Source organism: Pelophylax lessonae (assembly GCF_965119305.1).
Source record: "Pelophylax lessonae genome assembly, chromosome: 4".
Taxonomy (NCBI): domain Eukaryota; kingdom Metazoa; phylum Chordata; class Amphibia; order Anura; family Ranidae; genus Pelophylax; species Pelophylax lessonae.
This window is the reverse complement of record NC_138771.1, coordinates 198,759,581-198,785,438: the sequence shown is the minus strand read 5'-3', so window position 1 is coordinate 198,785,438 and position 25,858 is coordinate 198,759,581. Positions and strand designations below refer to the sequence as shown.

General features: G+C 45.1%; 1 protein-coding gene across 4 annotated transcripts in view; it reads left to right on the top strand.

The window, feature by feature from the left end:
• Window positions 1-25,858, top strand: part of LRRK2 (leucine rich repeat kinase 2) — an 816,940-nt gene that overhangs the window by 583,464 nt on the left and 207,618 nt on the right. For all 4 annotated transcript variants that reach the window (XM_082254234.1, XM_082254231.1, XM_082254232.1 and 1 more), the window contains 2 exons: window positions 6,860-7,078; window positions 13,365-13,566. In XM_082254234.1, the coding sequence (XP_082110360.1) occupies window positions 6,860-7,078; window positions 13,365-13,566 (421 nt within the window). The remainder of the gene's footprint in view (window positions 1-6,859; window positions 7,079-13,364; window positions 13,567-25,858) is intronic.

The window sequence follows — 25,858 nt, the reverse complement described above, 5'->3', positions numbered from 1 at the left end:
ATAGGTTAAAAGACCAAAGGAAACCGTCTGGAGATAGGTGGTACAAAACGCTAATAGGAAGTGATGATCCGTCTTCCTTAATGCCCATTCGTTCAAAAGGCAAAGGGGCAGGGAGACGGTCGTCACGTGATGCACATCACATGATGAACAGGAAGTGATGATCAGTATCCTCCGATGACTCATCGTCATCCGGGCGGAAGTGACACGCTCACGCCCATAGCTGACAGGGTAAGAGGGCGGAGGTGCGGTCGTCACTCCAGACACATCCCTTGTAACAGGAAATGATGATCCTCACTGTTCAAGAGTGGTGTCAGCAGAGTATGTCAAACCCTTGTAACAGGAAGTGACGATCCTCGCTGTTCAAGAATGGTGTCAGCAGAGTATGTCAAACCCTTGAAACAGGAAGTGATGATCCTCACTATTCAAGAGTGGTGTCAGCAGAGTATGTCAAACCCTTGAAACAGGAAGTGATGATCCTCACTATTCAAGAGTGGTGTCAGCAGAGTATGTCAAACCCTTGAAACAGGAAGTGACGATCCTCACTGTTCAAGAATGGTGTCAGCAGAGTGTGTCAAACCCTTGTAACAGGAAGTGATGATCCTCACTGTTCAAGAATGGTGTCAGCAGAGTATGTCAAACCCTTGAAACAGGAAGTGAAGATCCTCACTGTTCAAAAATGGTGTCAGCAGAGTTTGTCAAACAACACCGTCGGTATTCAGGCGCCCCTGTGTACAGAGTGCAACCTACAACAACATAATATGGTTAAAACCAAAATACATATATACCAAGGTCTATAACGGAATTAAAAATTATTAAGGATGTGGTGGAATGCTAGATAATCATTGAAACAGGCAAAGGAGTTGATGTCCAATTCCTTCTATGTAATGAAAAATTTCTTTTACATATTTAATAATTGGCCATTGTGATACTTCATTCCATTGATATAAAACGCCATCTAGTGGCCAAATAAGTGTGACACCACTGAAGGAGATAAAAATCAAAAAGGATAAAAATTAATTATGTGAAAAAACACTGTTGGTGAAAACAGTGAAAATGGGAGTGGGTTAAAATAAGTGATATTTAATCGAATAATATAAATTAACATGTGAATGAACACATATTATTTTGTGAAATAATTAACCCTTACTTACTCTCCCTATATCCAAAATTTCCATAAAATTTTTTTTTTTTTTTTTTTTTTTGTGAGTGAATAAAAATAGTGATAAATATGTATAAAATGAAAAATATGTGAAAAATGCAAAATATTAATAAATGGAATGTGTATCACACATAGCCTCACAATTTAGAACCAGCCTGTATAAATCAAGATATCACAATGGCCAATTATTAAATATGTAAAAGAAATTTTTCATTACATAGAAGGAATTGGACATCAACTCCTTTGCCTGTTTCAATGATTATCTAGCATTCCACCACATCCTTAATAATTTTTAATTCCGTTATAGACCTTGGTATATATGTATTTTGGTTTTAACCATATTATGTTGTTGGAGGTTGCACTCTGTACACAGGGGCGCCTGAATACCGACGGTGTTGTTTGACAAACTCTGCTGACACCATTTTTGAACAGTGAGGATCTTCACTTCCTGTTTCAAGGGTTTGACATACTCTGCTGACACCATTCTTGAACAGTGAGGATCATCACTTCCTGTTACAAGGGTTTGACACACTCTGCTGACACCATTCTTGAACAGTGAGGATCGTCACTTCCTGTTTCAAGGGTTTGACATACTCTGCTGACACCACTCTTGAATAGTGAGGATCATCACTTCCTGTTTCAAGGGTTTGACATACTCTGCTGACACCACTCTTGAATAGTGAGGATCATCACTTCCTGTTTCAAGGGTTTGACATACTCTGCTGACACCATTCTTGAACAGCGAGGATCGTCACTTCCTGTTACAAGGGTTTGACATACTCTGCTGACACCACTCTTGAACAGTGAGGATCATCATTTCCTGTTACAAGGGATGTGTCTGGAGTGACGACCGCACCTCCGCCTCCGCCCTCTTACCCTGTCAGCTATGGGCGTGAGCGTGTCACTTCCGCCCGGATGACGATGAGTCATCGGAGGATACTGATCATCACTTCCTGTTCATCATGTGATGTGCATCACGTGACGACCGTCTCCCTGCCCCTTTGCCTTTTGAACGAATGGGCATTAAGGAAGACGGATCATCACTTCCTATTAGCGTTTTGTACCACCTATCTCCAGACGGTTTCCTTTGGTCTTTTAACCTATTGGAATCGAGTTATTAACATATTACTCCCGCCCCCCTGGGATTGAACACCCATTGGCAGAGGTGACCGTCATGTGACATAGGTGTGGGGGTACATAGGCGTGTGTGTTGCGTCTGGGGTCACGCCCAGAAGAAGTCTTTCTTATGACGAAACGTTGGCGATCCCAGACATAAACGTCCACACGCCCCCCAACGAAGCCGGCCGTTTATCCATATGCTGATCTGGAGACTTGCGGGACGCCGCGGTTAGATCCATGACCGGCACATACTACATGCCTGTTTTTGTCTTTTAAATTGTAAGTAGTTTTTTTAATAAATTTACCTATTGGTTTACGGGATTACGCTATGGGCCTCTGTTTCTTTCTACATATGGCTTTACGTTCAATGGAGTATATGAGAAGTTCCAAGTGTGCCACATATTAATGTGATCGGTTTAACAACACACCGGAAACGGCTTTCGGCTTTTGGAGTCTTTCGAAGCACCTGAGCTTGATATCGGTTGACCTACTGGTTTACTACTAGCTGGGAGAGGCTGTCTCATTAAATTGAGCAGCCACGGAATTTCGGTAAGCTGCTTGTTATACCTGAGCACAAGGGTGTCCCCTTCCTACACTTTTCCCTGGTGTCACTGGAAGAAAGTTATTTTGCACGTGGATTCACATCTCTGCACTTAATATTGGGACTATTCATTTGGACATTATCCCCTCTCCTTTTTTGTTTTCTTTATATGAGCTTTTCAGCTATATAATTGTATACTGATTTCAGCGCTGCACTTTTTGGTTTTTATTGTATTTTTTGAATCACTGTTAGTTGATTTTGTGCCAGCTGCTCACTATTGTTCTTAATCATTTGGTTTTCTGTCACATCTAGCGCGGAAATTTTTCTTCTATTTATATTTCCTTCCTTGTGGCCTAAGCATCCTAAAGAGATTGCCTTACATTTGGATGTGGCTCGGCAATCAGGGTGTACCTAGTGGCGACTGAGTCGGTTCCGAAATCTGATTCCTTGTTTGTCCTTACGAATGGGTCTCGTAAAGGGCAGGCTGCATCTGCTGCGACCATTTCCAGATGAATTAGGCAGACGGTGGTGCAGGCGTATTCCATCAAAGGTCAGGTGCCTCCTTTTCCTGTCAAGGTGCATTCTACGAGGGGGCTTAGTGCCTCCTGGGCCTTCCGTCATCAGGTGTCAGTGGTCCAGGTTTGCAAGGCAGCCACCTGGTGGTCTGTGCACACATTCACAAAGTTTTACAAGGTGGATTTACTCTCATCTGCAGATGCTGCTTTTGGGAAAATTTTGAAGGCTGCTGTTGCAGAGGCTCCTCCCTCTTGAGGGTGTATGTTTCTTTAAAAGGTGAGCTCCAGTTGTTCCTGGTAGAGCTCCTGATTTATCTGGTTGGCTACGTTTAGCCCTTTTGGGAAACAGGTTTATTGCTTCATTTTCCCACCCCTCATGTTGACACTGCTTTGGGATGTCCCTATCTGGTGGTTCACAGAGATAAAGTGGTCCGGATCCGTCCTTCCTTCCGAAGGGGGTTTCCAGTTTCCATTTAACCACTTCTGGACCGGAAGGATTTGCCCCCTTAATAACCAGAGCATTTTTTTTGCGATTCTGCACTGCCTTGCTTTAATGGAAAATTACGCAGTCATGCGACACTGTACCCAAATAAAATTGATGTCCTTTTTTACCACAAATAGAGCTTCCATTTGGTGTTATTTGATCACCTCTGCGATTTTTATTTTTTGCGATATAAACACAAAAAGAGCGACAATTCTGGAAAAAAAATATATATATTTTTCACTTTCTGCTATATAACATTCCAAAAAAAAAAAGTAAAAAATCTAAAAAATGTAACATTTTAGGCCAATTTGTTTTCTGCTACATATTTTTTGTAAAAAAAATTGCAATAAGCGTATGTAGATTGGTTTGCGCAAAAGTTATCACGTCTACTAACTACGGGAAACATTTATGTCATTTTTATTTTTTTATTTTTTACTAGTAATGGCGGCAATCTGCGATTTTTAGCGGGATTGCGGCAGACAGATCGGACTCCTAACTGACATTTTTGACACTTTTTTTTTTGGGGGGGGGGGGGGGGCAGTGACATTTCTACAGTAATCAGTGCTTAAAATATGCACTGATACTGTAATAATGACACTGGCAGGGAAGGGGTTAACACTGTAGGTGATCAAGAGGATAAATGGGAGCCTAGGGGAGTGATTCTGACTGTATGGGGCTTGTGAAATGAGCACAGAGACCTGTGATCCTATATAGAAGGATCACAGGCACTCTGTGATCATTCCAGAGAGAACAACGGTCAGTTGTGTTTACAACAGCTGACCGTTCTCTCTCAGCGGGGAACGATCGTGGGTGGCAGGCGGCAATCAGAGCCACCTGCCCCGTGCATCGGTGTCCCCGCTGCTGAAGGTGGTTTCCAGCAGCTAGGGAACTAGCGTGGCGGCAAGTGCTCGCCCCCTAGCTGCAGGCACGCGACCGATGTTGCCCTACGTCTGTTCGCGCAGGAGGGGCTGCCATCCGCAGTATATCTGCGGTCCGGAAGCGGTTAAATGAGGACATTGTGTTACCCTCCTTGTGTCCTAAGCCTAAACATCCTAAGGAATTTGCATTGTATACTTTAGGTGTGGTTCGGGCAATCAGGGTGTACTTGGCTACTATGAGTCTTTTTGAAAGTCCGATTCGCTTTTGGATCTCACAGATGGACCAAAGAAAGGGCTGCCTGCATCTGCTGTTACTATTTCCAGATGGATCAGACAGACGGTTGTTCAGGCTTATTCAATTATGGGTCAGGTTCCTCCTTTCCCTGTTAAGGGGCATTCTACTTCGGTGCTTAGTGCTTCCTGGGCTTTTCGCCATCAGGCATCTGTGGTTCAGGTTTGCAAGGTGGCTACCTGTTTGTCTGTTCATACTTTCACAAAGTTTTATAAGGTGGATGTGCTGGCATCTGCATATGCTACTTTTGGCCGCAAAGGTTTGCAGGCCGCCGTTTAAGGGTGTTTTTAGTCTCCCTTGAAGGTGTTTTAATGTTTTTCAGGTGGATCTCATCTTGTTGTTTTGATGGGTCCTATGTTGCCTTGTTGGTTGTGGCTCAGCCTTGGGGACTTATTTTCTGCTGTTCCCACCCCTCATGTTTTTATGGCACTGCTTTGGGACGTCCCTAATGCTATTGAGAACAAGAAGACTGCGTTCGTCAATGAACGATAGAGAAAATTGGATTTTTGTCTTGCCATAAAATCCTTTTCTCTGAAGTTCATTGAAGAACGCAGTACCTGTCCCTCTATTATTGAGTTGGGTTGGTATTGTTTTCTCTGACATTGCTTTTATACACAACTGACATCCTATAGCAGGGAGAGAGGGAGTATACCCCCTGGTACTGCCCATAGGCGTAGCCAAAACTTTTTTCTGCCAAGTGTCCTACTCCTGTAGGGGGCAGCATAGCCCTACTGCTATTGAGAACAAGAAGACTACGTCCGTCAATGAACTTCATAGAAAAGGATTTTACGGTAAAACAAAAATCCCATTTTTTGATAGACATAGAGTGACTACAATCTTTCTGAGTCAGCACAGACTTGAGATTCGGACCACGGCCCAAAGAAAATTTTAGCGACCGAACCTCAATTCAATACCCCTGGTGTATACCATAAGCTATATATTCTATACCTTTGACTCAGATTAAATATTATAAATGGATTTGGATTATTTTTACCACAGAAATGTAGCATAATACAATTTGGCCTACATTTTTAAAGAAAGATTATTTATTTGCAAAGTTTTGTAACAAACCTAAGTGCCGGTTCACACTGAAGCGGCACGACTTCGGGGGCGACCTGTGAAGTCGCGTGCACCGCGACTTGCACGGACTTCATAAAATGTCTATGCAAGTCGCTCCAGGTCGCCCCGAAGTAGTACAGGACCCTTTTTCGAAGTCGGAGCGACTTGTGTCGCTCCTATTACAACCGTTTCTGTACCACACAATGGACCGCAACGGTGCACGACTTGTCAGGCTGACCAAGTCGCCTGACAAGTCGTACTAGTGTGAACCGGCACTAAGGAATTAATTTTCAAATTTTTGGTATTGTTTTCGTTTATATAGCAAATTAAAAAAAAAAAATGTTGATCAAATACCACCAAAAGAAAGCTTTATCTGTCCTAGAATTATATGAAATTCATTATGGTACAGTGTCACATGGCTGAGTAATTGTCATTCAAAGTGTGACAGCACTGAAAAATGCTTGAACTTGAAGGGGTGAAGTGACTTAAATTGGTTAAAGTTTTTTCATTTTTTTTTTTACACATATCAAACAAATGTAACAAACCACTTTTAACTGTATGCTTAATTGACCAAAAGAAAACAAATGGGAGAATTTCATTTTTAGGGTTTACATCTTTTTTTTTTGGTTCTGCATGCTCAGTTCTACAGTGATGACATTTTAGGTATTGTTTTACCAGACACACATCTTTGTTAGTGTTTACATATACTTTGCTGCATATTCAGCTGTTTATATTTCAGTAATGTTCTATATTGTTTAGTTATGTGTGAGTTTTTGTCATGTTTATAAACTTTTTTTTGTAACTCCTTTCAGGCTCGTGCTTCATCTTCTCCTGTTATTCTTGTGGGAACACACCTAGATGTTTCAGATGAGAAACAGCGAAAAGCCTGCATAAACAAAATAAAAGTGGAACTATGTAACCAACGGGAGCTTCCCTCTGTGCAAGATTATCACTTTGTGAATGCTACTGAAGATTCTGATGCTTTGGTGAAGCTTAGGAAGTCCATCATCAAAGAATGTTTGAACTTCAAAGTAATATCTTCAGAATTTCATTATTAAAGTTAAACTCTAGGCAGATATAAAACACCAACTAATGCAGTTATGTGTTCATTAAAAAGCAGTCATGTATTATTAAATACAGCTAGTGAGAGTATTTGAATCTGACTTGGCTGTCAGCCCCTTGTAATTCGACTGTAAATCCAGCTTTCGGACTGGCAGTGGCAGGGGCAACACAAAGAACCACTTAGGTTTCATGCAAGAAAAGGTGTTGATCAGGAACTTCTAAATGTGGAGAGAGCAGTGTGAACAGAGGTGTAAGCTGCTGCAACTCATACAGTGTTCCGTCACAGGCTTGGGCCAGGGAGTTGACCTAGCATTATTGCTTAAAGTGCTTTGAAAGCCTTATTGTTTTTACCTTAATGCATTCTATGCATTAAGGTGAACAGCCTGTGCTGCAGCTTCTCTCCTACACTCCACTCACCTGAGCCCAAACTGATCCAGTGATGTGCAAGAATGCAGCGGCGCTCGCCGCGGTCTTGTTCCTCATTAGGCAGATTGATAGTAGCGGGAGCCTTTGGTTCCCGCTGCTGTCAATCAAATGCTGTGACATGGGGGTGGAGCACCTGTCTGTGTCAACGCAGCAGTGGGGCTCAGGAGCAAGTACACACGGGTGCCCCCATGGAAACTATGGGGGCAACCGCCGAAGAGGAAGGGCCTGGAGCACTGGCGGAGGACTCCGGAAGAAGAGGCTCAGGGCTGCTCTGTGCAAAAGCATTGCACAGATCAGGTAAATATAGGATTTTTTTAAATTAAAATATTAAATTAAGGTTCAATACTGCTTTAACTGTATAACAGTAAAAGATGGAAAAATCGCTAGGTTCTGTTTGCAGCTGCCAGTATATTCACATCAACATCTGGATAGAAGTTTAACATTATTCAACACAAGAATGACCACTCTCCTTGAATCTTATACACACCTAAAGAGTCAGATTCCAATCCCAGGAATGTATTCATGTATTCACATTGGAATTAGAATCAAGAGTCTTCTTCCTGCAAATCCAGGCCTACTCATAGCATATTAACCTTTTTGCTGCCAGAGCCGTTTTTGCACACGTTTTAAAAAATTATTTTAGGCCTGAAGATTATGTAAAAACCCCAAACGTATATTTTCTGAAAACAGACACCCTAGTAAATAACATAGTGGCAGTTCTAATTTTTTTATATCACTTGATATTATCGTAAAGGTCTAGGGAAAACAGCATTTCAGTAAAAAACACACTAAAGTGAGGTTTAGGGCAAAAAAAAAAAAGCAATAAACTACCCAAATGTTTGGAAAAATATAAAGGACAAGCTTGTAAATACAGTAAAACCTTGGTTCGCGAGCATAATTCGTTCTGGAACCATGCTTGTAATCCAAAGCACTCATATATCAAAGCAAATTTCCCCATAAGAATTAATGGAAACTCAGATGATTCGTTCCACAATCATTTATTCATAAGTCCTTCAGTTTATATTCCATATAAAAAGATTATAGCATTGCGATAAGGTTGCATAAAATGTCCATCCACAAATAGCCACTTCCATAAGAGGATTAGAAGCAAAAGCCAGCAGGAGCTACAGAGTATCAAAGAGAAGAGAGGCGCCTCTAAGTGTAGCAATATGGTTCCATTTAATGAAGGAACAACATTTAGCAACTCACATGGTTGATGAATAAAACAGGCACATCTAAGTATGCAGGCATCCGGGGTAAAGCTGTCCACATAGACTATCTTCTGCACCGCCAGCTGCCAGTCTGTAATCCTGACCGGGAAGACCACCCTGCAGTAAAGTGATCTAAAAGCGAGGGGCAGCATGGAAGGGGTGACGTAGATGTCGGTGCGGAGGATGGTCTATGTGGACAGCTTTACCCTGGATGCCTGCATCCTTAGATGTGCCTGTTCCAAACATCAACCATGTGAGTTGCTAAATGTTGTACCTTCATTAAATTTAACCATATTACTACACTTAGAGGCGCCTCTCTTCTCTTTTATACTTAGCTGTGACTTGAGGCTACTTGTATATCAAGACATCGCTTGTATATCAAGTCAAAATTTATTTGAAAATTTTGCTTGTCTTGCAAAGCGCTCTTAAACCAAGTTACTCTCAAACCAAGGTTTTACTGTAGATACCCAACATGTCAAACCTTAAATTTCTGTACGCCCGTGAAATGGCGACAAACTTCAGTACTGTATATTTTCTATTGGCGACTCCTCAAAAGCCCCCTATAGGTCATCAGTTGAGCATTGTGCTGAACTTGTTGCTCTCACTCTGGCATGCATAGCAATATGCAACGTGTATCTCAATCAACATTTTCACACGTAGGTGCCCCAGACACATGCCTTTATGTTCATACGTGCATAAAAGTGGTGATAGAGGGCTTCAACATTTTTTTTTGGGGGGGGGGGGTTAAGTGCTTGGGTGTAACTTAATAAATATATATATATACATATATATACACATACATTTCTTTTTTTTTTTAGACACATAGGGGACAAAAAGTCCCCATGTGATGATCAAACAGCAGCGAAACCACCCGAATGCATCCACCTGACAGGCAGGAGTCTTCCTGTCAGGTTTACACACAATCCCGGTGGCTGCAGCCAAAAACAGTTTAGTTGTGGTATATCCCCAATTCTGCCAAATAGATAACAGGAACCACATCTAGTGTAAGTGCATCACCTGCAGTCCCAAGTCAAATATGTTTCAATCCTCACTCGACATGAGACGTGCTTCTGCTACCCTGCTGATCAATCTTTACTGTCAGCCCTCCAGTTTTTCTGCTTGACATGTCAGTGTAACTGCAAGCAACAGAACAACTACCAAATATTCATGGAGCTACAGAGTGGTGCGAGGAGGTTTAGAGGATATGCAACCACTGGAGAGTTTGGTCTATACAAGGCTGATGGAAGAAATGCTGGAGGACTGACACAAGGCTCAATCGGCACAGGATGGCAGAAGCAGTGGGTCTCAGAGTGAGGCTTGGATGCATGTGAGCTGGGACTTGAAGGAAGAAGAATTGATTTTGATTCCTGTGGAAATGCAAGATAAGGACGGTGGGATTGAAGACAAGGGAGTGTGTATAGGGATAAAGGAGCACTGTCATTTTTGGATTGAATTACTACTTAACTGCAACATAGAAAAGTCAAGTCACCAGACTGACCCCAAAATTTGGTAGGGCTGTGTAAATTTCAGGAATACACTGACAAAAATGCAAGATTGTTGGCAGGTAAAACTGCTCCTATATACAGTGGGTACGGAAAGTATTCAGACCCCCTTAAATTTTTCACTCTTTGTTATATTGCAGCCATTTGCTAAAATCATTTAAGTTCATTCTTCTTCCTCATGAATGTACACATAGCACCCCATACTGACAGAAAAACACAGAATTGTTGACATTGTTGCAGATTTATTAAAAAAGAAAAACTGAAATATCACATGGTCCTAAGTATTCAGACCCTTTGCTGCGACACTCATATATTTAACTCAGGTGCTTTCCATTTCTTCTGATCATCCTTGAGATGGTTCTACACCTTCATTTGAGTCCAGCTGTGTTTAATTATACTGATTGGACTTGATTAGGAAAGTCACACACCTGTCTATATAAGACCTTCCAGATCACAATGCATGTCAGAGCAAATGAGAATCATGAGGTCAAAGGAACTGCCTGAAGAGCTCAGAGACAGAATTGTGGCAAGGCACAGATCTGGCCAAGGTTACAAAAAGATTTCTGCTGCACTTAAGGTTCCTAAGAGCACAGTGGCCTCCATAATCCTCAAATGGAAGACATTTGGGACGACCAGAACCCTTCCTAGAGCTGGCCTTCAGGCCAAACTGAGCTATCGGGGGAGAAGAGCCTTGGTGAGAGAGGTAAAGAAGAACCCAAAGATCACTGTGGCTGAGCTCCCGAGATGCAGTCAGGAGATGGGAGAAAGTTGAAGAAAGTCAACCATCACTGCAGCCCTCCACCAGTCGGGGCTTTATGGCAGAGTGGCCCGACGGAAGCCTCTCCTCAGTGTAAGACACATGAAAGCCCGCATGGAGTTTGCTAAAAAAAAACACCCGAAGGACTCCAAGATGGTGAGAAATAAGATTCTCTGGTCTGATGAGACCAAAATAGAAAGTTTTGGCCTTAATTCTAAGCGGTATGTGTGGAGAAAACCAGGCACTGCTCATCACCTGTCCAATACAGTCCCAACAGTGAAGCATGGTGGTGGCAGCATTATGCTGTGGGGTGTTTTTCAGCTGCAGGGACAGGACGACTGGTTGCAATCGAGGGAAAGATGAATGCGGCCAAGTACAGGGATATCCTGGACAAAAACCTTCTCCAGAGTGCTCTGGACCTCAGACTGGGCCGAAGGTTTACCTTCCAACAAGACAATGACCCTAAGCACACAGCTAAAATAACAAAGGAGTGGCTTCACAACAACTCCGTGACTGTTCTTGAATGGCCCAGCCAGAGCCCTGACTTAAACCCAATTGAGCATCTCTGGAGAGACCTAAAAATGGCTGTCCACCAACGTTTACCATCCAACCTGACAGAACTGGAGAGGATCTGCAAGGAGGAATGGCAGAGGATCCCCAAATCCAGGTGTGAAAGACTTGTTGCATCTTTCCCAAAAAGACTCCTGGCTGTATTAGATCAAAAGGGGGCTTCTACTAAATACTGAGCAAAGGGTCTGAATACTTAGGACCCTGTGATATTTCAGTTTTTCTTTTTTAATAAATCTGCAACAATGTCAACAATTCTATGTTTTTCTGTCAGTATGGGGTGCTATGTGTACATTCATGAGGAAGAAGAATGAACCTAAATGATTTTAGCATATGGCTGCAATATAACAAAGAGTGAAAAATTTAAGGGGGTCTGAATACTTTCCATACCCACTGTATGACAATGAACTGTGTAATTAAATTAAGCTTTAAAACATTTGCTTATAATTTTATTTGCAGTCGTATTTTAAAATGTATTGTAAATTGGTCAGAAGTCCTTGCATTTGAAAACATCTGTTGAATAATTCTGATTGCATATATTTTCTTCTTTTATATGGATCCTAAACTGACCCTGTTAGAAAGTTAACAAAATTACATTGGCATTATACTGTCTCGCCTGTTTGTTGAAACGTCACTATGTAACAGACCTCTGTATCAATCCTATTCCTCACATAAGGGTGTGGATGAGCACATCTCCCACTTGCCACTGTGGTTCCTCTGGTCTACCCCTACTATTCAATATAGTGTTTTGTATTGAATCTACTGTTCAATATAACTCTAAAGAAGATACTTCAAAGGCACTCACAGCATACAACTCTTTTGAATTACACTGAAGAGAAGGAATGGAATGCTTGAGCACCAAGACCTGTCTGAGCCCTAGTCTATGATTTCATCCATACAAACAATGGTGATTTCTGAATTTCAATCGTTTTTCATCAGTACAGTGTACTGCTGTCACTACTAATCAGCAGGTTAGAGACATGTTTTCAACCAGGCAGAGGCGTAAAATTTAATTGGTGCCGGAGCTCTGATACAGATTGAAATTTTAGCAAACAGGCCAAGAAAAATGTACTGCTTTCTTCTCGGGTTACTGCTTTTGTATTTTTTTTTTAACCTCCTGACACGGTCACTTCAAGCATCTATGTAGCCCTGTACTTTCAGTTTGCAGGTGAATGAATATGCATTCTAACAATGCAGTACCCCCCAGTTGTGGGATTCCAGTTGGTTTAACGACCCACAGATTGTGCATGGTTGAGAATACCTCACTCACAAGTGTTTAGAGATCTGTAAAGTTCAGCATCTTCTATGGGGCATAAGAAAGGGGTACCAAATGGGTGATTCCAGACATTAATTTCAATTTCTTAGTTAAAATCTGGTGCATTATATCTTTACAGCGCACAGCTTTTACATTCTGTAAAACTTTAATTTACAATTTCATAAGATATTTATATGGGGCAGCTATTTTGGTTGCTTTCATGCAGCAAAAATCTTCTAATACAGATTATCAAATAAAAATTTAGCGATAAGGAATGATGTGCCACATTTTACCAACAAATGTTGATTTTAGTATAGTTAAAAGGGAAAATGTTTGGGAATATTATTATGTATTAGTTTAACTGCGGCATTTTGTAAAATTTCAATCCTTATGTTTGTATTATTAATGCTGCTTACACCCCTGCACTCGTACATGGATTTAGTTTAAAAATAAACATGTAAACTTAAGAATCAGACTTCTATGATCATTTCTACAAGTAGAGTAGTTTATTTTAATCCATTACCTATTTTTGTACAGATCAGAGACCAGCCAGTTCTGGGACAGCTTATTCCAGACAGTTACCTTGAACTTGAGAAGAGAATTCTTATTGAACGAAAGAATGCCCCCTCTGCATTCCCTGTAGTCAGCCGCAAAAGGATGTTGGAAATCGTAGAGGAAAACCAGTTGCATTTGGATGAAAATGAACTTCCACATGCAGTTCATTTTTTAAATGAGTCTGGTAATGCACTCCTAATGTAATATTTTTATTTTTTTTGCAAAAATAGAAAAATGGAAAATTTAGACAGTAAACTCAACCTAATTGTGATACAATTTCAGTGGCATATACATCAACCTTTCAAGTGTACCTTGCTCTGTACTTTCTGAGCTAAAGAGAATTTATGTATATTTAATTTTTATAAAATGTATTTATTTGACATTTATATATACAGGCTTTTAAAGCTGCAGATGATGCAAAAAGTTTCAAATCAGTAATTCAAATATATCAGAACTTTCACTGTGTGTCTGTGTGTGTGTGTATATATATATATATATATATATATATATACATACACACACCCTGACCCCCCTCCCTGATCAGCCATAGCAATATGATCATTTATTATCTGGTAACTATGGCATCTGAAAGTAGTTGGGATATATTATAAGTGAACATGTGAACATGTTGTCCCTGAAGTCCCTGCCTGGGTCAGATTATCTCTGAAACTGCAGCTCTTGTGGAACGTTTCTGGTCTTCACTGTTCAGGACCTACTAGAAATTGTCCAAGGAAGGAAAACCAGTGGTCCGGTGACATGTCGTGAGTGGCCATGGCTAATTGATGTGTGGAACGAGGGCTGGCATGTCAGCACACACAATGTATCATAGTTTGTTATGTATGGGCCTGTGTAGCCACAGACGGGTTAGGGTGCCAATGCTGACCTGTATAAACAGGCAAAAGTACCTACAATGGCCACATGAACATCAGAACTGGACCACAGAGTAATAAAAGAAGGCGAGATGTTGAGCTAGCCTCCACATTCTCCATATCCCAATCCAATCGAGCACCTGTGGTATGTGCTGCAAAAACAAGTCTGATCCATGGAGGCCCCACCATGCAACTTATAGGACCGAAACGATTTTCCACTGATGGCTTGGTGCTAGATACCACAGCATACCTTCAGAGATCTAGTGTAGACCAGGTCATGATAGGTTATCATAATGTTATGAGTGATGGGGGGGGGGGTATATATACATATATACAGGTATGTTTAAAAAATTTGAGTATCATGAAAAAGTTCATTTATTTCAGTAGTTCAATTTAAAAAGTGAAACTCATATATTCTATAGATTCATTACACACAGTAATACAGTATATTTCAAGCATTTCTTTCTTTTATTTTGATGATTATGGCTTACAGCTAGTAAAAACCCAAAATGCGGTATCTCCGAAAATTTGAATATTGTGGAAAGGTTCAATATTGTAGACTCGTGGGGGTTTATTTACTAAAGCTAGCCAGTGCAAAATGAATCACATTTCTGCATAGAAACCAATCAGCTTCTAACCTCCGCTTATTAAGCTTTGGCAAAATAACTTGGAAGATGATTGATTGCTATGCAGAATTGTGACTAATTTTGCACTCTCTAGCTTCAGTAAATAAACCCCATGGTGTCATACTCTAATCAGCTAATTAACTCAAAACACCTGTAAAGGTTTCCTGAGCCTTTAAAGCGTAACTCCACTTTTGTTGAGAACAAAAACATTCCCGTCTGGGTGATCTATGTACATTACAAGGATTTTAACAAACTTTGTTGCGGTTTCCTACCTTTTGTTATTCTGAAGAAATCATGGTTTGTTCCTCTGTGCTGAGTGGGTCAAATGGGAGTGGTTTCATAATTATCTATCAGCTGTGGCAGCTGCAGGGCTCTGAAGGGAAGCTGCTGGGCCTGTATCCCTTTAGACATGTTCCTATTGGGAATATCTCACCAAAAAATGACATTTTTGTTGCAGGGGATGCCAGAAATCTGACTTGTATCTTAGGCAGATTTCTGTGAAAATTGGTGAGCAGATCACACAAGCAGGAAATGTTTCTGGGGTGTGGTCAGTACAGAACAGCTCCAGGTAGCCATATTGCATTGCATTGCATTTTCAGAAAATTACAACAGCTGCAAATTGAAAAGGAAAGGTAATTTTTAATAACATTCAATTACAATATGATTTGTGTCACGATTGTATACGCTATATTGTTTTTCCTTTATTTGCTATTTTTTCTCCCCACGAAATGGTTTCTCAGGCTGGTTCAGTAGATTACACAATCATAGGGAAGACTGCTGACTTGACATTTGTCCAGAAGACAGATATCGATACCCTCCACAGGGAGGGTAAGTCACAAAAGCTCATTGCTAAAGAAGCTGCCTGTTCACAGAGTGATGTATCAAAGCATATTAATGTAAGTTAAGGGGAAGGAAAAAGTGTGGTAGAAAAAGGTGCACAAGCAACAGGGATAACCGCAGCCTTAAGAGGATTGTGAAGCAAAGGCCATTCAAAAATGTGGGGGAGATTCACAAGGAGTTGACTACGGCAGATATCAGTGCTTCAAGAGCCACCACACACAGATGTATCCAGGACATGGGCTACAACTGTCCCATTCCATGTGTCGAGCCACTCCTGAACTAGAGACCACGTCAAAAGCGTCTTACCTGGGCTAAGGGGAAAAAGGACTGGACTGTTGCTCAGTGGTCCAAAATCCTCTTTTTGCATGAAAGTAAATTATGCATTTCATTTGGAAATCAAGGTCCCAGAGTCTAGAGGAAGAGTGAAGAGGCACAGAATCCAATTTACATGAGGTCCAGTGTGTTATTTCCACAGTCAGTGATGATTTGGGGAGCCATGTCATCTGCTGCTGTTGGTCCACTGTGTTTTATCAGGTCCAAAGTCAGCACAGCCCTCTACTAGGAAATTATGGAGCACTTCTTTCTTCCCTCTTCTGACCAGTGTTATGGAGATGCTGATTTAATTTTCCAGCATGGCGTAGCACCTGCCCACACTGCCAAAAGTACCAGTACCTGGTTTAATGTTCATGGTATCACTGTGCTTGAATGGCCAGTAAATGCGCTTGACCTAAACCCCATAGAGAATCTGTCAAGAGGAAGATGAGACACCAGACTCAACAATGCAGAAGAGCTGAAGGCCTCTATCAAAGCAACCAGGGCTTCCATAACACCTCAGCAGGGCCACAGGCTGATCGCTTCCATGCCACACTGCATTTATGCAGCAATTAATGCAAAAGGAGCCCCAACCAAGTATTGAGTGCATACTATACTGTACACGGACATCATTTTCAGTAAGCCAACATTTTCTGTATTAAAAATACTTTTTCTCTTTCGCTCATGGACGGACACAGCTCCATATCTTCTTGACCCTTGGGTTTATGCTGCCCCCTACAGGAGTAGGACACTAGGTGGAAAAAAAGTTTGACTACACCTATAGGGCAGTCCCAGGGAGTATACTCCCATTTCCTGCTATAGCTCTTCAGTTTTTTTCTGCCTAGTCAGAAGTAGGGACCTATTTCCTTGCTGGGATCTCTGGTCCTTGCATTTTTTCCTTTTTAAACCAAATTTCTCTTACGTCCTCCGACAGTCGCCGCCTCTCCATATTCGTCACAATGGGGTTATTGACCTTTGCTCCGTAGGAGTAGCTAGGCAACAGAATATGTCAATATTAAAGCTTTTAGCATATCCCACCCCCAGGGGGTGGTCCCCTCAGTCAATACCCTCCTGCTTCCTGTATCCATACCTCAGTTTCATTGTCTAGCTATCAGGAGTAGCAGGCTGTTTCTGTGCTGGGGCTTTTTGTCTCAGCCTTTATCTTCTTTTTGATTTTATTTGAGTGTTTTTTCTCTATCTTTACTTAGCTGTTTATTTCTTCAGCTTTAGTTAGTTCTTCTGATGAAGAGGATCATGCGGGCTGGGTCTCGGGCTGGCCCCCCTGGTCGCAGGTTGTGGGCCAGTGGCTTCCCAGCCTGCCATCGAGCGTTCAGTCAGGTTTTTTCCTGGCATGTGTGAACGACCCATCCCTGTTCGCTGCAGGGATGCTGCGGTGAGGTGGCTACCTCGCTGGACGCCATGCGGTTTCGCACCGCAGTTCTGCTGCGTCCTGGCTGCGACTCTCCCTGTCCTCTGTGCAGCGGCTTGATCGCTTGTGCGGGCTCCCCACGCCGTTCAGAAGGTAAGTGTATCTGTGTGGGGACCTGTCTGTTTAGTGGGTGTCAGTCTGGGACTGTGTAACCCTGCTTTTCTGTACACACTATTGGGCTCCCTGTCTGTTTTGCTGCCTTCTGTGGGCTACAAGGAGGGGGGCTGTCCTGCACTGTTCTGTGTTACAGACTGTGTGCTTTTTCTGTGTGACAGGCTGTATGCTGTGGGGCATGATGTGAACATGTTTGTGCATACATGCGGCGGCCGCTGCTGCGGTCCGCCATTGTTTTATTATACTGCAGGCGTGTGATGGCCATTACTGTATAAAGGGAGCGGCGTTTTTGGCGCCAAGCGCCGCCATTTTGGCGGCGATCGCTCCAGCCTCATGTCAGCGCTGCATGATCTCTGCCTTTGCAATCCTCCGGCGGCCATTTTTTTGTAGCCTTCCATAGGCTTTATAGGAGCGGTCGTTATTGCATCACTTCCTTTTCCCTGAGTACAGCGATCGATGCAGCAGCCTAAGTGATCTCTCCAGGTTTACCTTCTTTATTCCTGTATTCATTGCCTAAAGTTTGTACTTCTCCCTGTGGGGGTCGGTGTGTGCTGTGTGTGTGCGGTGGGCTGCGCTCGCCGCGATTTTAAAGGGGCAGTTACCCTTTTTTTCCTGCAAACTTTTGGGGGCATGGATTCTCAGGAAAGCAAATTTCCTCCCACTTTAATGGGAGGCCAAGGGGCTGCTGCTGCTCCCCCCAAGGGGGGCGATTTGGCTACCATTGTGGCTTACCTGGCTGCTCAGGTACAGATGCTTGTGGCTGCTCAATCCACAAAACGGCCCAGAGTTTCAATTTCCTCTGATTCAGAGGGCGATGGTGATGGGGCTGCTATGGCTGGGGTCCCCTTATCGGGGTCCCGTTTGTCCCTGGACCTTGCAGGGTCGGAGGGGGAGGCAGAGGTGGAAGGGGTTGATGATTCCCCCCCTGGCTCGTCTGAAGAGCTTGCAATCATGAATGAATTGGTTGCTTCTATCAAACAAACGCTGCATTTGCAGGATGAACCATGTCCTCCTGCCGTCCTGGCCTCTTATGGGACGCAGCGGAGACGCAAATCATCGCAGGTTTTAACTTGCACTGAGGATTTTCAGCGCGCTGTTAGTGAACAATGGCGCAATATAAAGAAGCCTTTTGCTGTGCCAAGTAGGTTCAAGCTGCGTTATCCCTTCACACCCGCCACTGATGAACGTTGGTGTGTGCCGCCTCCGGTGGATCACGCGGTGGCGGTTTTGAATAAATCTACTGCGATTCCGGCTGAGGATACCCCGGTGTTCCGGGATCCCACGGACAGGAGGCTGGAGTCTCTTGCCCGCCATACTTACTCGGTTACCGGTTCCATGCTAGAAGCTATTTTTGCTTCCCTTATGGCAGCTCAGGCTGTCGCGGATCGGACGCAGGTGCTCAGGTGCGTCCTGGTGGCTGATTCTGCCCCGCCAACAACGTTGGCTGTGGTAGATCAAATTCATCAGGGTGTCATGTATTTGTGTGATGCGGACCTAGATATGGTCCCTTTGGCTGCACGTGTGCACAGCGTGGCGGTGTTGACACGCCGCTTGATTTGGCTGAAATGTTGGTCTGTGGACCAATCTTCTCGCAAAACTCTGGCTAATCTACCTTATACGGGATCTCGCCTTTTTGGCGAATCCTTGGATACGCTGATAAAGGGGATCACTGGGGGTAAGAGCATGCTCTTGCCCCAGTCTCACAAGGCTAAGGTTGCTCAAGGTAAGAAGCATCCTTCGTTTAGGCCCTCTCAGGGGTCCTTTCGTGCCTTTCGGTCGCACTATAAGGGCAAGCCCTTCAAAGGTCAAGGCTCCCAAAAGAAGCCGTGGACAGGTAAGCAGTCCGGCCAGTCCGGGTCCGCTGCCCATAACAATGCGGCCTGAAGGGGCGCCCTCACCCAGTTCTGGGGTGGGGGGACGTTTGCTCGGTTTTCTTAAACCCTGGCTGGCCCGCGTTCGGGACAGGTGGGTTCAGGAGATCGTTCGGTCCGGTTACAAGATCAAGTTTCTCTCTCGGCCGGCGAGCAGATTTTTTCCCTCAAATCTTCAACTGTCTCCAGAGCGTTTGCGGGATCTGCACCTGGCGGTGCGGGACCTGCGGGCTCAGGGAGTGGTGGTTCCGGTGCCTCATCGGGACAGATTTCGGGGGTTTTATTCAAATCTGTTCACTGTGCCCAGAAAGGAGGGCAAGGTACGTCCGATTCCGGACTTAAAAGCTCTGAACCGCTTTGTGCGGGTTCGCAAGTTCCGCATGGAATCCCTGCGCTCGGTGGTGGCTGCTCTGGTTCCGGGAGAATTCATGGCCTCCATCGACTTGAAGGATGCGTACCTTTACATTCCCATTTTCGAGGGTCACCAGAGGTACCTTCGATTCGCCATTGCGGAGGATCATTACCAATTCGTGGCGCTGCCTTTTGGTCTCGCTTCGGCTCCACGGGTGTTTACCAAGGTGCTTGCACCGGTTCTGGCCTTATTGAGAGCCCAGGGCATCTCGGTCCTGGGGTATCTGGACGACATTCTGGTTCGGTCTGCGACCAGTCAGGGTCTGGTGAAAGACCTGTCCGTCACGGTGAAAACTCTACAGGAGTTTGGTTGGACGATAAATTTTCCGAAATCGACGCTGTGTCCGTCGGTTCGTCTTCCCTACCTGGGAATGATTCTGGACTCTGTTCAGGCGAAGGTCTTCCTGCCGGAAGACAAACTCAGGACACTTCAGGAAGAAGTCAGGTCCCTCAGGGACGCTCCGTACGTGCATGAGGTGTCTGGGATTGATGGTCTCGGCCTTCGAGGCGATTCCCTTCGCCCAGTTTCACACGAGGGGTCTCCAAGCGGAGATCCTGTCCAGGTGGGACGGGCGACCGCAATCTCTGGATCTTCAGATCTCGTTGAGTCCTCGCACCAGAAGGGATCTTCTGTGGTGGCTACAGTCCCCGGCGGTGTCGGGAGGCAAGTCTTTTCGTCCTCTTTCGTGGACGGTGATCACCACGGATGCCAGCCTGTCGGGCTGGGGTGGTGTTCTGGGCGTTCTGTCCGTCCAGGGTACTTGGTCGGAGGGGGAATCCTCCCTTCCGATCAACATTCTGGAATTGCGGGCGATAAATCTCTGCCTTCGACGTTGGACGGACAGGCTTCAGGGCCGTCCGGTTCGGGTGCAGACCGACAATGCCACAGCGGTGGCCTACATCAACCACCAAGGGGGCACCAGGAGTGCCCGGGCGGCTCGGGAGGTGGCTGACATTCTGTCTTGGGCCGAGACGCACGTCCCGGCGATAACAGCGGTTCACATTCCGGGGGTGGAGAACTGGCAGGCGGATTATCGGATTATCGCCAGACCCTGGACCAGGGGGAATGGTCACTCCACCCGGATGTCTTCCAGATGTTGTGCGCGAAGTGGGGTCTTCCGGATTGGACCTGTTCGCGTCTCATCCGAACAACAAGGTGGGAAGGTTCGTGGCAAGGACGCGCGATTCTCGGGCAGACGCGTCCGACGCGTTAGTGGCTCCGTGGCATCAGTATCGCCTGATGTATGCTTTCCCACCGATTCAGCTGCTATCCAGGTTCCTTCGCAGGTTGTCCTCGGAACCGCTCACGGTGATTCTGGTGGCGCCAGACTGGCCTCGCCGGTCTTGGTACGCAGACCTCGTGAATCTGGAGGTCGACGCTCCATGGCGTCTGCCTCTTCGAGAAGATCTTCTGTCTCAAGGACCGATATTCCATCCTGCTTTACAGTCGCTGGCTTTGACGGCCTGGCTGTTGAAACCGAGGTCCTGAGGGATAGGGGTCTCTCCCCTGAGGTCATTCACACTTTGATCAATGCTAGAAAGACCTCTTCAGGGAAGGTTTACTACCGTACTTGGAAGGCCTATTTTGCCTGGTGTGAGTCCAGGGGGTTTTCCCCTCGCTCATACTCGGTGTCTAGGGTGTTGTCTTTCCTTCAAACGGGTGTGGACCAGCGTTTGGCGTTGGCCACGATTAAGGGTCAGATTTCTGCGCTGGCCATTCTTTTTCAACGCCCTGTGGCGTCTAACTCTTTGGTTAGCACCTTTGTTCAAGGGGTGCGACATTTGGTCCCTCCTAGGAGGGAGCCTTTGCCTCCATGGGATTTGAACCTTGTTCTGTCCGTGTTGCAACATGCTCCTTTTGAAAAGATCAGGGAGATCTCGTTGTCCATGTTGTCCAAGAAGGTCGCTTTTTTGGTGGCGATCACTTCAGCTCGCAGAGTGTCGGAGCTGGCAGCCTTGTCCTGCAGGTCTCCGTATTTGGTGATTCACTTGGATAAGGTGGTCTTGCGACATAACCCTTCTTTTCTTCCGAAGAGGATCTCGGAATTTCACCTCAATGAGGACATTGTCTTGCCTTCGCTTTGCGCGAAGCCTAAACATCCGAAGGAGGTGGATTTACACTCCTTGGATGTTGTTCGGGCGATCAGGGTTTACCTGTCATCGACAAAATCCTTTCGCAAGACGGATTCTTTTTGTCCTTCCAGAGGGGCCTCGGAAGGGCATGGCGGCGTCGGCTTCTACCATCGCCAAATGGATCAGACAGACTATTGAGCAGGCATATGCTTTGAAGGGAAAAGTTCCCCCTATGCCTGTAAAGGCGCACTCTACCAGATCGCTGAGTGCGTCTTGGGCCTGTCATCATCGGGCCTCGGTGGCCCAGGTGTGTAAGGCGGCGACTTGGTCGTCCGTTCACACCTTCTCGAAGTTCTACAAAGTGGATGTTCAGGCATCGGCAGATGCTTCCTTTGGCCGCAAGGTTCTTAGTGCGGCAGTACCTTAGGGTCCCTTGTTTTTGGGCCCTTGGCTGTTTGGGATGTTTTTATCCCTGGGTTATTTGTTCTTCCTGGGTTGTTGCTCCTGTTGAGCAAAGTTTTTTCATGCTGCCCAGCTGGTTTCCTTCCTTTGGTAAGGTTCCTTTCTCTGATGTGGGTCCGGCGTTGCCTTAGGTGCGGCTGCGTTTCCCACCCCTCATGTATGCACTGCTTTGGGACGTCCCCATTGTGACGAATATGGAGAGGCGGCGACTGTCGGAGGACGTAAGAGAAAACGGAATTTTTGTAAAATCTTACCTGTAAAATTCCTTTCTCTGAGTCCTCCGACAGTCGCCGCCCCCGCCCCTCTTTTGGGGTTTGTTTATGTACTCTACTGCTATTCTACTGAAACTGAGGTATGGATACAGGAAGCAGGAGGGTATTGACTGAGGGGACCACCCCCTGGGGGTGGGATATGCTAAAAGCTTTAATATTGACATATTCTGTTGCCTAGCTACTCCTACGGAGCAAAGGTCAATAACCCCATTGTGACGAATATGGAGAGGCGGCGACTGTCGGAGGACTCAGAGAAAGGAATTTTACAGGTAAGATTTTACAAAAATTCTGTTTTTTTATTTTATTATTTTCTGTTCCTGTGAGAACTACAATCAACTACCGGACTGGGCGAGGCACTTGATTTTCTAGATCCTTCCTGTCTTCCCAGTCTGGCCAGTGAGCACGACCCAACCTTAGCTCCACGCTGGGTTGGCCGCAACATATCCCCACTGGATGGGGGCTGGCCAGGGAGTTAAACGCCTCGCAAGGACGCATAGCCCTGGTCACGACCTGAGTCACAGCGTGCCTCTGGCCTGCAACACCCCCATTCCAAGCAGTGCCCGCCCAATCACAAGGTGTGGCGAGTAGTGTCCCCCCTCCACTCTATTGGATGCATTGATTGTATCAGTGCTGGAAACTTTGAAATTGGAGGACACAGCTACTGCTGCGTCGGCTGCGCCGATACAATTTGGTACCCGCAGAGCCCCCAAAGTGGCAAGGGTATTCCCCTTTGCCACTTTTGACAACATTGTCGCAAGTCAGTGGGGTTCCCCCAAACGCAATGTTGGGGTCCCTAAGTGCTTCGCTTAAAGGTATCTTTTTGATGAGTCCCTGCTAAAGAAAGTGACAGTTACACCTGTGGTGGATTCTTAGGTTTTCAGGTTGAATAAAGCCACCCTTCTGCCAGTGGAGGACTCTCCGTCCTTTAAGGACCCTTATGACAAGAGAGCTGAATCTCTGGTCCGATACCATTTTACCATGGCCGGTTCCATTCTGTGGCCGGTTTTTGCCATAACCTTTTTTTCCCAGTGTTTCATCAACTGTGTCTCCGGTGGGAGACTCCTGATGTAGACCTGTTGGCCTCTCGTCTCAACAGGAAGGTGCAGAGGTACGTAGCAAGGTCTCGGTATCCTCTGGCTGACGCCACAGGCACGCTGGTGGCTCCCTGGAGTCAGAATCATCTAATGTATGCATTTCCTCGGTTAACTCTTCTGCCAAGGCTTCTGCGAAGAATCGAGGCAGAGAGGATTCCGGTCATCCTAGAGGCTGCGGACTGGCCTAGATGGTCCTGGTATGCAGACCTAGTATGGCTGGTCACTGATGTCCCTTTGAGACTCCCTCTCTCCCTCTCAGGCAAGATCTGTTGGCTCAAGGGCCGATCTTCCATCCTGCTTTACAGTCACTGGCTTTACAGGCTTGGTTATTGAAAGCCAGATGCTGAAGGATAGTGGGGTGTCTGAATCGGTGAATCCTATGCTATTAAGCCAGAAAATCTACTTCTAGGAAGATTTACCATTGAGTCTGGAGGGCGTACATTGCTTGGTGTGAGTCTTGGGGGGGGGGGTCTCTCCCCGTTCCTTCTCGGTGTCTCGTGTCTTGAAGTTTCTCCAAAGAGGCATAGATCAGCGTTTGGCCTTGGGAACCATCAAAGGTCAGATTTTGGCTCTGGCAATTTTCTTTCAGCGCCCGTTTGTCACGAATTCCTTGGTTAACACCTTTGTTCAGGGGGTCCGCCACCTGTCTCCCGCTGTAAGGTCTCTGTTACCTCAGTGGGACCTTGTTTTGGTGCTTTCTGTTTTTCAGAAACCGCCTTTTGAAAATATTTGTGAGGTTCCTCTGCTTACTCTGTCACAGAAAATAGCTTTCTTGGTGGCTATTATTTCTGCATGCAGGGTGTCGGAGTTGGTTGCGTTGTGTTATCGTTCACCCTATATGGTGGTTCACAGAGACAAAGTGGTGCTTCGTTACGTCCAATGGTTCCTTCCTAAGGTCATCTCTAGTTTCCATTTAAATGAAGAAATGTTGTTGCCTTCCTTGTGTCCTAAGCCTAAGCATCCTAAAGAAATTGCCTTAAATTCTTTGGATGTAGTTTGGGCAATCAGGGTGTTCCTGGCAGTGACGGAGTCGTTCTGAAAATCGGATTCCCAGTTTGTCCTTACGGATGGACCCCGTAAGGGGCTGGCTGTGTCTGCTGTGACCATTTTCAGATGGATCAGGCAGACGGTGGTGCAGGCCTATTCCATTAGGGTCAGAATCCTCCTTTCCCTGTTAGGGGCACATTCTACCAGGGCGCTTAGTGCCTCTTGGGCCTTCTGCCAAAAGGTGTCAGTAGTGCAGGTTTGCAAGGCGGCCACCTGGTCGCCCGTGCACATTTTTACAACATTTTATAAGGTGGATGTGTTTGCATCTGCGGATGCTTCTTTTGGCCGCAAGGTTTTGCAGGCCGCTGTTGGAGAGGATTAGTCCTCTTTGAGGGTGTATTTGTTTTTTTGTCAGGTGGGCTCCAGTTGTTCCTGGTTGAGCTCCTGTTTCCCGGGTTGGCTATGTTTAAGTGTGTTTCTTGCTGTGTTCTTCCCACCCCTCATGTTGAAACTGCTTTGGGACATCCCAAGGGTCAAGAAGATATGGAGCCGTTTCCGTCAAAATGAAAGAGAAAACTGGATTTTTGTCTTACAGTAAAATTCTTTTCTCTGATGTTCATTGATGGACACAGCACCCGCCCCTCTATTGAGTTGGGTTTTATGTTCTTCTGACACTGGTCGTTAAAAAACTGAAGACCTATAGCAGAAAGTGGCAGTATAATCCCTATAATCCCTGGGACTGCCCTATAGGCGTAGTCAATCTTTTTTCTACTCCTGTAGGGGGCAGCATAAACACAAGGGTCAAGAGGATATGAAGCTGTTACCGTCAATGAACATCGGAGAAAAGGATTTTACGTTGAGACAAAAATCCAGTTTCCTCTTTCATTCATTGACGTTAAAATCCTTTTCTCTGATGTTCATTGACGAACATGGGTCCATGACGCAGCTCCTGATCTTCCTACCCATTGGGTTATACTGACCCCTACAGCAGTAGAACACTAGACAGAAAAAAAGTCTGGCTACGCCTATCGGCAGTCCTTTGGGGTATACTCCCTCAGAAGAAAGGACCTTCCTTGCTGGGGAGGTAGTTTTCGGGCGACGGCTAGCAAAAAGCGC